This window comes from Salvelinus namaycush, chromosome 19 (genome assembly GCF_016432855.1).
Source record: "Salvelinus namaycush isolate Seneca chromosome 19, SaNama_1.0, whole genome shotgun sequence".
In the NCBI taxonomy this organism is placed as follows: Eukaryota; Metazoa; Chordata; class Actinopteri; order Salmoniformes; family Salmonidae; genus Salvelinus; species Salvelinus namaycush.
Genome location: NC_052325.1, coordinates 34,105,520 through 34,119,055, shown reverse-complemented (window position 1 = coordinate 34,119,055; position 13,536 = coordinate 34,105,520). Strand labels below are relative to the sequence as shown.

The window sequence follows — 13,536 nt, the reverse complement described above, 5'->3', positions numbered from 1 at the left end:
ATGAAAGATGGGATAACCTGACCATGAATTGATACCGATTGATGCTGATTGAATACTGAATGTGTATACCTATCAAAGCCTGAATAAAGATGAGTTATATCTGATCCCCTCTCACTTACGCAACCATCCTGCGACAATTCATTCAACCAGGCCTGAATAATGTACAATGTAGCCCTGGTGTTGACATTCACTTGCTGTGACACGCTAGCGTTGCCTGTGCGTTGTTCTGATGTTCCACGGGGGGACTGGTGTTGATGTTGAGAAACCCTGAGTCAGCCTCAGGAGACTCTGCCTTAGAACAGAGACAGCTGTGTCCTGTGTCCTCGCCCAGAAACTCTCTCCATCACTCTGTCTGCCATCATGTTCTGAGCGGTCATGCATGCCGGTCAGCTAACTACAGCTGATCCGCCACTGGTAGATCATAGAGCTCTGTGTTGCACAAGCATTGCGGCAATTGCTCTGCCAATGTGACCTAACTTTTTAGTGCCCTCACCTGTATACTGTATTTTTAATTGTTTTATTTATTTCGCCTTTATTTAACCAGGTAGGCCAGTTGAGAACAAGTTCTCATTTACAACTGCGACCTGGCCAAGATAAAGCAAAGCAGTGTGACACAAACAACACAGAGTTACACATGGGATAAACAAACGTACAGTCAATAACACAATAGAAAAAATATATATACAGTGTGTGCAAATGTAGTAAGATTAGGGAGGTAAGGCAATAAATAGGCCATAGTGGCGAAATAATTACAAGTTAGCATTAACACTGGAGTGATAGATGTAGTGCAAGTAGAGATACTGGGGTGCAAAGTAGAAAAATAATAAATAACAATATGGGGATGAGGTAGTTGGGTGGGCTATTTACAGATGGGCTGTGTACAGGTGCAATGATTGGTAAGCTGCTCTGACAGCTGATGCTTAAAGTTGGTGAGGGGGATATAAGTCTCCAGCTTCATTGATTTTTGCAATTTGTTCCAGTCATTGGCAGCAGAGAACTGGAAGGAAAGGCGGCCAAAGCAGGAGTTGGCTTTGGTGATGACCAGTGAAATATACCTGCTGGAGCTCATGCTACGGGTGGGTGCTGCTATGGTGACCAGTGAGCTGAGATAAGGCGGGGCTTTACCTAGCAAAGACTTATAGATGTGAAGCGAGGGCCAGCCAACGAGAGCATACAGGTCGCAGTGGTGGGTAGTATATGGGGCTTTGGTGACTAAATTGATGGCATTGTGATAGACTACATCCAATTTGCTGAGTAGAGTGTTGGAGGCTATTTTGTAAATGACATCGCCGAAGTCGAGGATCGGTAGGATAGTCAGTTTTACGAGGGTATGTTTAGCATCGTAAGTGAAGGATGCTTTGTTGCGAGATGGGAAGCCGATTCTAGATTTAATTTTGGATTGGAGATGCTTAATGTGAGTCTGGAAGGAGAGTTTACAGTCTAACCAGACACCTAGGTATTTGTAGTTGTCCACATATTCTAAGTCAGAACCGTCCAGAGTAGTGATGCTAGACGGGCGGGCGGGTGCAGGCAGCGATCGGTTGAAGAGCATGTATTTAGTTTTATTTGCATTTAAGAGCAGTTGGAGGCCACGAAAGGAGAGTTGTATGGCATTGAAGCTCATCTGGAGTTTTGTTAACACAGTGTCCAAAGAAGGGCCAGAAGTATACAGAATGGTGTCGTCTGCGTAGAGGTGGATCAGAGAATCACCAGCAGCAAGAGCGACATCATTGATATATACAGAGAAACGAGTTGGCCCGAGAATTTAACCTGTGCACCCTCATAGAGACTGCCAGAGGTCCAGACAACAGGCCCTCTGGTTTGACACACTGAACTCAATCTGAGAAGTAGTTGGTGAACCAGGCGAGGCAGTCATTTGAGAAACCAAGGCTATTGAGTCTGCCGATAAGAATGCGGTGATTGACAGAGTCGAAAGCCTTGGCCAGGTCGATGAAGACGACTGCACAGTACTGTATTTTATCGATGGCGGTTATGATATCATTTAGGACCTTGAGCGTGGCTGAGGTGCACCCATGACCAGCTCGGAAACCAGATTGCATAGCGGAGAAGGTACGGTCGGAATCGAAATCATCGGTGATCTGTTTGAGAACTTGGCTTTCGAAGACTTTAGAGAGGCAGGGTAAGGTGATATAGGTCTGTAACAGTTTGGGTCTAGAGTGTCTCCCCCTTTGGAGCTGGGGATGACCTCGGCAGCATTCCAGTCTTTAGGGATCTCAGACGATACGAAAGAGAGGTTGAACAGCCTAGTAATAGGGCTTGCAACAATTGCAGCGGATAATTTTAGAAAGAGAGGGTTCAGATTGTCTAGCCCAGCTGATTTGTATGGGTCCAAATTTTGCAGCTCTTTCAGAACATTAGCTATCTGGATTTGGGTAAAGGAGAAGTGGGGGAGGCTTGGGCAAGTTGCTGTGGGGGGTGCAGAGCGTTTGGGCGCGGTAGGGGTAGCCAGGTGGAAAGCATGGCCAGCTGTAGAAAAATGCTAATTGGAATTCTCTAATATCTTCGATTTATCGGTGGTGACTATGTTTCCTAGCCTCAGTGCAGTGGGCAGCTGGGAGGAGGTGCTCTTATTCTCCATGGAATTTACAGTGTCCCAAAACTTTTTGGAGTTTGTGCTACAGGTTGCACATTTCTGTTTGAAAAAGCTAGCCTTTGCTTTCCTAACCGCCTGTGTATATTGGTTCCTAATTTCCCTGAAAATGTGCATATCGCAGGGGCTATGGGATGCTAATGCAGTACGCCACAGGATGTTTTTGTGCTGGTCAAGGGCAGTCAAGTCTGGAGTGAACCAAGGGCTGTTCTTAGTTCTACATTTTTTGAATGGGGCATGCTTATTTAAGATGGTGAGGAAAGCACATTTAAAGAATAACCAGGCATCCTCTACTGACGGAATGAGGTCAATATTCTTCCATGATCCCCGGGCCAGGTCAATTATAAAGGCTCGCTGATCGCTGAGATCCTGGTTGAAGACAGCAGAGGTGTATTTAGAGGGCAGGTTGGTCAGGATGATATCTATGAGGGTGTTTGTGTTTACGGATTTAGGATTGTACCTGGTAGGTTCCTTGATAATTTGTGTGAGATTGAGGGCATCTACCTTAAATTGTAGGACAGCTGGGGTGGTAAGCATATCCCAGGTTAGGTCACCTAACAGTACAAACTCTGAAGATAAATGGGTGGCAATTAATTCACGTATGGTGTCCAGTGCCCAGCCGGGGGCTGAGGGGGGTCTATAAAAAGCGGCAACAGTTAGAGACTTGTTTCTGGAAAGTTGGTTTTTAGGTTTTTAACCTGTTTGGGGTGCAGCCCGACACCGGTACACTTATGACAACATCCAGCTCAAGTGCAGGGCGCGAAATTCAAAATATATTTTTTTTAAATATTTAACTTTCACACATTAACAAGTCCAATACAGCATATGAAAGGTACACATCTTGTGAATCCAGCCAACATGTCCGATTTTTAAAATGTTTTACAGGGAAGACACAATATGTAAATCTATTAGCTAACCACGTTAGCAAAAGACACCACTTTTCTTACTCCATCAGTTTTTTACTCCATCAGTAGCTATCACAAATTCGACCAAATAAAGATATAAATAGCCACTAACCAAGAAACAACTTCATCAGATGACAGTCTGATAACATATTTATTGTATAGCATATGTTTTGTTCGAAAAATTTGCATATTTCAGGTATAAATCATAGTTTACATTTCAGCTACAATCAGAAATTGCACCGAAAGCAGCCATAATATTTACAGACACCAACGTCAAATACCTAATTACTCATCATAAAACATTTCTGAAAAATACATAGTGTACAGCAATTGAAAGACAGGCATCTTGTGATTCCAGACAATATTTCCGATTTATCAAGTGTTTTACAGCGAAAACACAATATAGCGTTATATTAGCGTAGCCACAATAGCCAGAAACACTTGGGCGCCCACGACCAGTTCACATGCACGACAGATATTAGAAATAGCATCATAAAATGTTTCTTACTTTTGGTGATCTTCCGTCAGAATGTTGGACAAGGTGTCCTTTGTCCAGAACAGTCGTTGTTTGGATCTGGAACGGCAAATGTATCTCTTGATTTAGCATGGGCACTTGCCAAGTGGCACGGATCTCTCCAACGTCAACAAAGTCAGAGAACGGAACACGGCAAAACTCCCGAAAAAATGTCAATAATCTGATTAAACTATATTGAAAAAACATACTTTACGATGATATGGTCACATGTATCAAATAAAATCTAAACCGGAGATGTTAGTCGTCCATAACGACAGCTAAACAGAAGGCAAATCCATGTCCCCTTTCGCGCGCTCCAGAAACAGGAAATGGACGGTCACGTCATACAAAGACCGCCTCTTGACAACCAGGGGAAGGTGTATGAAGTGTACGTAGACTCTTACGTGTCATGCCCATGTATAGGCAGGAAGTTGAACAGAGCATCGATTTCTGACATTCCACTTCCTGGTCAGGAAATGTGCTGCAGAATGAGTTCTGTTTCACTCAGAGAAATAATTCAAACGGTTTTAGAAACTAGAGAGTGTTTTCTATCCAATAGTAATAATAATATGCATATTGTACGAGCAAGAATTGAGTACGAGGCCGTTTGAAATGGGCACGATTTAACTGGCTACTCAATACTGCCCCTTGCAGCCATAAGAAGTTAATAAGATTTTTAAAAGTAGACGCTCAAACTGTTTGGGCACAGACCTGGATAGCATGACAGAACTCTGCAGACTATCTCTGCAGTAGATTGCAACTCCGCCCCCTTTGGCAGTTCTATCTTGGCAGGAAATGTTGTAGTTGGGGATGGAAATGTCAGAATTTTTGGTGGCCTTCCTAAGCCAGGATTGAGACACAGCTAGGACATCAGGGTTGGCGGAGTGTGCAAAAGCAGTGAATAAAACAAACTTAGGGAGGAGGCTTCTGATGTTAACATGCATGAAACCAAGGCTGTTACGGTTACAGAAGTCAACAAATGGTAGCGCCTGGGGAATAAAAGTGGAACTGGTGTCTACAGGGCATGGGTTATCCTCTACATCCCCAGAGGAACAGAGGAGGAGTAGGATAAGGGTACGGCTAAAGGCTATAAGAACTGGTCGTTTAGTGCATTGGGAACAGAGAATCAAACAAGCAGATTTATGGGCGTGAACGCTGTGTCGGTTCTGGGCATAATGTACAGACAAGGGTATGGTAGGATATGAGTACAGTGGAGGTTAACCTAGGTGTTGAGTCATGATGAGAGAGGTTTCATCTCTGGAGACACTAGTTAAGCCAGGTGAGGTCTCCACATGTGTGGGGTGGGACAAAAGAGCTATCTAAGGCAAGTTGAGTGGGACTGAGGGCTCTACGGTGAAATAAAACATTAAGAACTAGCCAAGACAGCAGTAGACAAGGCATATTGACATTAGAGAGAGGCATAAAGCAATCACAGGTGTTGATCACGAGAGCTAAGACAACAACGGGTAAATGGCAATGAATGGGCAGAGTGGGTCAGTTAGGTACATACAGGACCTGAGTTCGAGGCTGGGGTCGACAGGTAAACAAAATGAGGTACCGTGTTATTGAAACAGTCCAGGGGGCATCAGCTGTGTAGCCGAGTGATCATAGGGTCAAAAGAGCAGCAATAGGTGAGTATGGGTGCCGTTCGGTAGTCACTACTACGCTAGGCAAGCAGGGGACACAGCGTTCAGAAAGCTAGCGGGCCGGGGCTAGCAGATCGTTCTTCGGTGACATCGTAACAGAATAGCCTGTTGAGACCACATCGGGCGATCACGTCGGCAGTCCAGTCGTGATGGATCTGCGGGGTTCCGTGTCGACAATAAATGGTCCAGGCCAATTGGCAAAAGAGGATTTGTAGCCCTAGAATTAGCTGGTATATGGGCCTAGCTTGAGGCTAGCTCAAGGCTAACGGGTGCGGGACAGAGGCGTTAGCTAACAGTAGCCACTTGTTTGCAGCTAGCTAGGTGAGATGATCCGGTGTAATGATCCGGAGCGGCAGGAATCCGGTGATATGGTTGAGAGAAGCAGTCCGATATGCTCTGGGTGGATATTGCGCTGTGCAGACTGGCAGGTATTGTCCGAGCTAAGGCTGGCTGGTGACCGAGCTAAAGGTGAAGACCGCTAGCCGTGGCTAACAAAGACTAGTAGCTAGTTAGCTGGCTAGCTTCTGATGGAGATTCCAGTTATAAGGAATAAAATAGCAGATCCGTACCACATTGGGTGAGGCGGGTTAAGGAACGTGTATTTAGTTCGTAGATAGAAAGTGAGAATAAGATATATACAAAAAAAACTGCTATTTACATGGGATACGACACGGGATAAGACAAAGACAAACACACGTCGTCAATAAAAGACAGCAAATAGACACATTTCCATTTGACAATGAAAAAATATATATTCAATTGTATTCTATTATCTTTCACCCAATCAGTTCAATCCACAAACATCACATTATTGTTATGATAGTGTCAAAAAAGGTCTGGTGATGTGTAGCAAGATGTTCTGGTGATGTGTAGCAAGATGTTCTGGTGATGTGTAGCAACGTGTTCTGGTGATGTGTAGCAACATGTTCTGGTGATGTGTAGCAAGATGTTCTGGTGATGTGTAGCAAGATGTTCTGGTGATGTGTAGCAAGATGTTCTGGTGATGTGTAGCAAGATGTTCTGGTGATGTGTAGCACAATGTGTGATGTGTAGCAACATGTTCTGGTGATGTGTAGCAAGATGTTCTGGTGATGTGTAGCAAGATGTTCTGGGGATGTGTAGCAACGTGTTCTGGTGATGTGTAGCAACATGTTCTGGTGATGTGTAGCAAGATGTTCTGGTGATGTGTAGCAAGATGTTCTGGTGATGTGTAGCAACGTGTTCTGGTGATGTGTAGCAACATGTTCTGGTGATGTGTAGCAATGTGTTCTGGTGATGTGTAGCAACATGTTCTGGTGATGTGTAGCAAGATGTTCTGGTGATGTGTAGCAAGATGTTCTGGTGATGTGTAGCAACATGTTCTGGTGATGTGTAGCAACATGTTCTATGGTCTTAGTTTCCTAATATAAAAATAATCTGTTTAGTCTAGTCTAGTCATTCTGTTTCTATATGTTTCCTCTCGCTGGCATTCCCGGAATGCAAAGCTGTGGGATGCACATCTTTATTCCATTTTGCTCCGGCAGGCGTCTGTTTGCTCATACCTTCACACCACAAGCACACTGGTATTTTCTTCCCTGATGCGGTACTGTACTGTACCTCTCCCATCAGGCACCTCCCTCCCTGACGGTGAGTCCTGGCAGTGTCAGCGCTGATTACAGGCAGCTACAAGGGGATAATATGGCTAATAAAAACCAGGACACAGGAAATATGCCAGACCCATAACATATTAGCACTTAACTCAGGCATATTCTCACACACACTGCACATACCTCACCAAGATACTGAACACACCTATGAATAGCCTTCACACACATTCACACTCCTTAAAAACCAGGGAAGTTCCCAGACCCATTGAGTGTCGTCCGTTCATTTTCTTTACTGTACATGATGGTATTTGCTAGCTAGCTGACGTAAACCACCATGTTGTTTTGTTGCTAATACAACAAGCATTGTGTCCTCCCCCCACCCACTCACCCACCCATCAACCCACCCTTCCTTCCTTCCTACTCCTTGTCATTAATTTTGGATTAAACAACACACACAGAACAGGCATCTGGTGAACACAACTGCAGGGACGAACTCCTAGCCTAGGTGTTGCTTTGAAAGTGCTGCCATGTAATTATTCCGACCCAACTTCAAAGAAGATGGTCAATCTTTTCATGCGGAACATAGTGTAATTGTGTGTTCCAAAATGTCTGCCATATAAGCATAAGTGGTAGCGTACTTCTTGAAAGTCGACTACTGTTTGTTGTAGTTGTCAAATATACTCTTGAGGTTATGGAAATATGATGTCATTGTTATTGTCAGAGGATATGACAGCTACTACAACATAAGGATGGTTAACATATTACTGTTATGTGTAGACTCACCGCTTTGGACATTGTGGTTCTTTGCCTATACTATGCTTATTATTTATTTAGCCTGAAGGCTTAAAAGCCCACACCAGTATATATCCACTTTTTAGAGCTGAAAGACGATGGCCAGAGCTTACCCATGATGTTGCTCAACAATTTAAGTCAATAGTTATAATTTTTGTCAAGTATGATATATTTGGGCTTGAAGTGACAAATCTGAATTGTGCACTTTGTGCAATTCCGTGTGAATGCGGTGTCTTGTCCTGTGATATGATATCCTAATTATTTTCAGCCTACATTTGTTTCATTTCAGGGTTTTATTTGAGTGTTACCATCCACCGGCATGGCATTGTTTATGAATCATGAAAAAAAGGAACCTGCACACTGCTCTTGCTAGTATTTGTCTTTTCATTCATGTTATTTAGTTGTTATAATGCATCTGCAACAAAGCTTTTTGAATATTGTTTATTAATTAGAACAGCAGCAAAGTTATTCCTCTTTGCGACTGACATGATCCAAACAGCCTTGGTTGCCTGAGACATGGAGCAAATTAAAATAGGGGGTGCTTTTTTTATCATAAAATTATCATAATCCCATTGGATAATCAGTCAATTTTCACTTATTTTTTGTTAAGAATATATATCTGACCATTTTATAAATGGTATAATTGCGTGATATGATTGAATTTTGGTGATCCCGCTCCCCCCTTTCGCCCCAAGATAAATGGTTTTGACCACTAAAGTTTTGCTTCACTACATGCTCCACTGCTTTGATTGGTGTATGTTATAGTTACGTGTCATTTGCGGTGTGCATGATCATGATCATTGTTACCTCTCATTTAATCCTGCATGGGTTGGCTTGGCTTTGCTGTACCATGGCCGAAACCTACCAACAGCTTACCTACCAAAGGTTGCACCTGGTCCATTACAATGTAGAAAAAAGCATATCAGCTATCTTTGAATAGTTATCCATATTACCGGAGATTCATTTTATTATTTCAAACTATTTCTATGGCGGATTCGCATCTGCAATGTACAGAAGATGCCAAAACTTTGGAGATAACAATAGATGACAAAGTCAAAACCCAGCAGCAACAGATAACATTAGCTAGCTAGATAAGATTAGCAAGATAGCTATCTAGCTAGCTAGATAAGGTTAGCATGCTAGCTAGCTACGTCGACTACTGTCAGTGCCGTAATTTCCTTGTGGAAATTACCACACCCAATTTCTGAATAAGTAGTCTTCGTCATTCGTCTGAGGTGAAACCTTAACGTGGATTTCCTCTCTAGGACAGGAAATGACGGTGAAATAGTGGCGTCATTTTCCTCTGGGAGGGGGGGGGGGTGCTTTAAAGTTTATTTGTATTCAATGCTACCTTAATCTGTAGATAATTGTCACTAATTTGATTTAGATTTTTGACTAGATTTCATGAAAAAGCACTATATTAAATGTAAATCACGATGTTTAGTAGCTGAAAGTCTTTGGTTGTTTCCATATGAAACTGAATCATAGTATCAATAGATCACTCGAACACAAAGGACTAAACCAGGGGTGACAAACTCATTTTGCCTAGAGGTCGCATTCGATTTTCAATGAGGTCTGTGGGGATGCACTGAAAATGTGTAACATTTCCTCTGCGTCACAATTTTCCCAAAATAATCCTCTATCCATCATTTTTTGAATTTTCTATGCTCCCTGATGGTCTATCTTTCATTTAGGTGATTATTAGCGAGCTGGATACAGTAAACAACATCTGTATGAATTTAGGTCCATTATTATTACTGCACAGTCTCTATTTTAGTCATTTGTAAGACCCTCAAGGACTAAACTATTGTTTCAGGGGATATTGGAGCTTTTCTGAAGCTTCTCAGTTTGTGTGTGTGTGTGTGTGTGTGTGTGTGTGTGTGTGTGTGTGTGTGTGTGTGTGTGTGTGTGTGTGTGTGTGTGTGTGTGTGTGTGTGTTTGTGTGTGTGTGTGTGTGTGTGTGTGTGTGTGTGTTTGTGACTGTGTGTGTGTTTGTGACTGTGTGTGTGTTTGTGACTGTGTCTGTGAATGTGTGTGTGAAAGAGCGAGAGAGAGGCAAGACATGAGCTTGTCAACTCATATTTAACCTGTAACCTGATAACAACGAGAGGGAGAAAAGGGGGGGGCTTTTGTCTTGTGTCAAGCTCAAGTCCAACCCCTGCACTCCTTGGGAAATTTAGCTAGATATACTTCTGATATTTTTTCCCCCTCTCTCCTTGCTTGCGAGCATGTGCTCAGATTGAGAGTAAAGGAGGAAGGAGTGACTAAGTGAGAGGGAGGAGAGCAAGGAGAGAAAGAGAGAGAGTGGAGAGAGAGAAAGGGGGGATTAGCAATAGCCCGCAGCCAGACTTTCCCAATTTGTTGGTGCTGAGTGCTGCAGTGCGCTGTTCCAGATCTTGGGTGTTAGGGCTCACTATTTGGCCCTCATCGTGGTACTTGACCGTATAAAGAGACTTGAGACATTTTTATGCTCATTTTTCTGGCAAGGGGGAAGAGGAACGAAAAGCCAGAGCTATTAGCGTGGAGCCTTGTGAAGCCAGAAAAATACATACCTCTCTCTCTCTCACACACACCTCCACGATCTCTCCAGCCTCGGTAGGCAGTCTTTGGATTACCCCATCTACTGTGCATGCCGACAAAGCAAGCCATTCTCTGCCTCTCTGCACACTGAAAGAAAGGACGATGCCGCACTAAACGTGGAAACAGCAAAAGAAGGAACGAGTGAAAGAGAGGGAGAGAGAGAGACACTGAGAGGATGGCTACGGCTGTGTATCAGGTAAGAAGAACAGGCTGGTCCCACGCTCCTCTCGTTTGTGAGGAGAGCTCTTGTTTACCCGGTAGTTATGTCTGGAATTTGAGCTAGGTAGTCTCCGGTCTAGGTTGTGCAACTCCAGCGGTGAATGGAATATTAACCCCTGGCAGTGGCACACTGTGTTTGCTTGTTCTGTGTAAAGAAACAGCAAGTTCTAAGTGCTCTCAGATGTGTGTGTGTGTGTGTGTCTGTATGTGTGACAGACAGACAGACATAACGAGAATAATGAGACAGAATAAGAAGGGAACAGGAGTGTGTGCACTGTGCATGTGAAATAGAGGATCACCTTTCAGTTCACTACATGCACTTCCATGTGGTAGACAGTAGTTAGTTTATTAGTACCATCGTGTTATTGTCCATTTAGCATGCGGGTGGTCCCGTGTTGTCAAACTGTTCAGAGCTTGTTCACAGGACATACAATGGCTTTTGCTTCCCCTTCACTGAGGGATCTTTGTGTGTGTGTGTGTGTGTGTGTGTGTGTGTGTGTGTGTGTGTGTGTGTGTGTGTGTGTGTGTGTGTGTGTGTGTGTGTGTGTGTGTGTGTGTGTGTGTGTGTGTGTGTGTGTGTGTGTGTGTGAGAAATGTACGTGTCCACGCAGCATCCGACACTCTAGACCCTGACCCTGCTCCCTGACCAATAATAACCACAGTCACTCCGTCTCAACCGTGAGAAACTAACAGCAGTTTGGGAATTTTTGGCTCTTATAGCAGATGCAATTGCATCCAATTTGCCTCAAATTGGGGGGGAAAGAGCAACAGCATAGGGAGAAAACTTAGAGAGTATTCATCAGTGAGTTTGGAGCTCGTGGGAAATGAGCAGTGTTTGCTCTTAAAGACATCCCAGAGGTAATGTAGACAACTAGGGGTTCTATCATTCTGTGTGTGTATGTGTTTGTGTTTGAGTGTGGCGCACCCGTGTTCATCAGTCTCCAAGTATCTCTCCTCCTCTTGCTTCTTCCCATTATTAGTCCAGTCCTGGACAGAATTCCTCCCCGCTTGCCTCAACATATCAGGAATTCCTTGCAATGTATGGCCAAGAGAAACGTAAACCAATATGGACCGTCTCACTAGAACATCGGGATGAAGCTTGTTTTGTGTGGGAATACAGTACCTATAGCATCCATTGGCAGGGAACCAGAGAGAGACTTTTGTCAGTTTTGTAGTAGAAGCATATTTATTTTCACATTCTGTCTGTTAGCTAAGCTTTGCTGCAGTGGAGTCTGCAGTCCACATCGGACACGCCATGATAGATGTCTCCATGCAACAAAATACTGTATCACCGAGCGAGCCAGGGAAACAGATGAATAGTAGAGTTGAGTTTTAGAGCGAGAGCGAGAGCGAGTGATGAAGGGGTGTGTGTGTGAGTTTTGAGTGTCAGAGAGAGTGTGTGTGTGTGTGTGAAAATGTCTCACATAATGTCCTATAACCACATAGACTGTATACTGAGATCCTGTAGAATGTAGAGCATTATTATTATTTGCGCTGCATGCCTCTAATTGTGATTTAAGAGCACTTTAGAATTCCAGGTCCACCATTTTACTCTGCCCCTAAAACATTTGGATGAGGATTTTGGCAGAGCAATGCTTTGTACTGTGTGTTAAGGAATGTTGTTTGATGACTGTCTGTTTAAAAATGTCCCATTATGGAACTTTGGGGCTTGTTGCATTTCGTGGATATTTATATTTTTAATTATTATATATATATCTTTTTATTTAACCTTTATTTAACTAGGCAAGTCAGTTAAGAACAAATTCTTATTTACAATAACGGCCTACCCCGGTCAAACCCGGATGATGCTGGGCCAATTGTGTGCCGCCCTACACACACACACACACACACACACACACACACACACACACACACACACACACACACACACTGCAATCAGGGGAACAATAGTTGATCATACAGGTGTAGGATCTTAATTTGATCGCCCTCTTGCTGGATAACTTTCCTGCAATGGACAGGACATTTTAAACTTGTAGTGTATTTGAGATTTTAAAATGCTTCTAAAGCTTAGAATGTCCACTTTGAAATGAGATTTTCCGTTAGGAAACATGTATCAACCCCTACAAAAATGTACATCAATTATAATCCACATAATAATTTACATAATAATTATTGTTGCTGCAGGATTATTTTCCTACTGTAGCAAACTGGCTCAAATTAAGATCCTACATCTGTAGACCCTCACTCCGTATCTGTAAAACGGGAACACCGTATCTTGTGCGGCACCACTTTGTTTACATTCCTGTTGTGTATTTTAGCAGCACCAGCTTCATTCCTCCTTCCCTCCCACACCGTGTTATTTTCCTCTTCCCAATTCACAACTGTACAAGGTGATATGATAAAAGGTGCTCTTTGATGGTAAACATAAGTACAGCTTCTGTGTGCGTGTTCAAGCGCGTGTAAGTGTACTGTGTGTGATGGCTAATCACGTCTGCCATCTATGTTTTGGTGCAGTCTGTGTGGGTGTGTTTCAATCCTTCTCAGGAAAGATAACGGTTCACCATTTTAATGTCTCTACAGAACATAGGGCTATTCTATTATCAACATTAGGTAAATCATCCAAAACATACGGTTTGTTATGATCTGGTAGAAGTTATTTATGAGTTATTTTTTTCTGGTCCTGTTTTAAACATGTTCCAGCACTTTAAAGTTATAAGCCAGA

The 13,536-nt window shown here is 43.1% G+C and overlaps 1 protein-coding gene across 6 annotated transcripts in view; it reads left to right on the top strand.

The window, feature by feature from the left end:
- LOC120064349 (tensin-1-like) overlaps positions 1 to 13,536 on the top strand; it is a 296,497-nt gene that overhangs the window by 148,477 nt on the left and 134,484 nt on the right. For 2 of the 6 annotated variants that reach the window (XM_039014869.1, XM_039014868.1), the window contains exon 1: positions 10,365 to 10,830. The exons of 2 other annotated variants lie outside the window; for them this stretch is intronic. In XM_039014869.1, the coding sequence (XP_038870797.1) occupies positions 10,810 to 10,830 (21 nt within the window). In that variant the 5' untranslated portion in view covers positions 10,365 to 10,809. Of the gene's footprint in view, positions 1 to 10,364; positions 10,831 to 11,532; positions 11,712 to 13,536 lie in introns of those variants that run through there. 2 more of the 6 variants (XM_039014871.1, XM_039014870.1) reach the window with 1 other exon arrangement.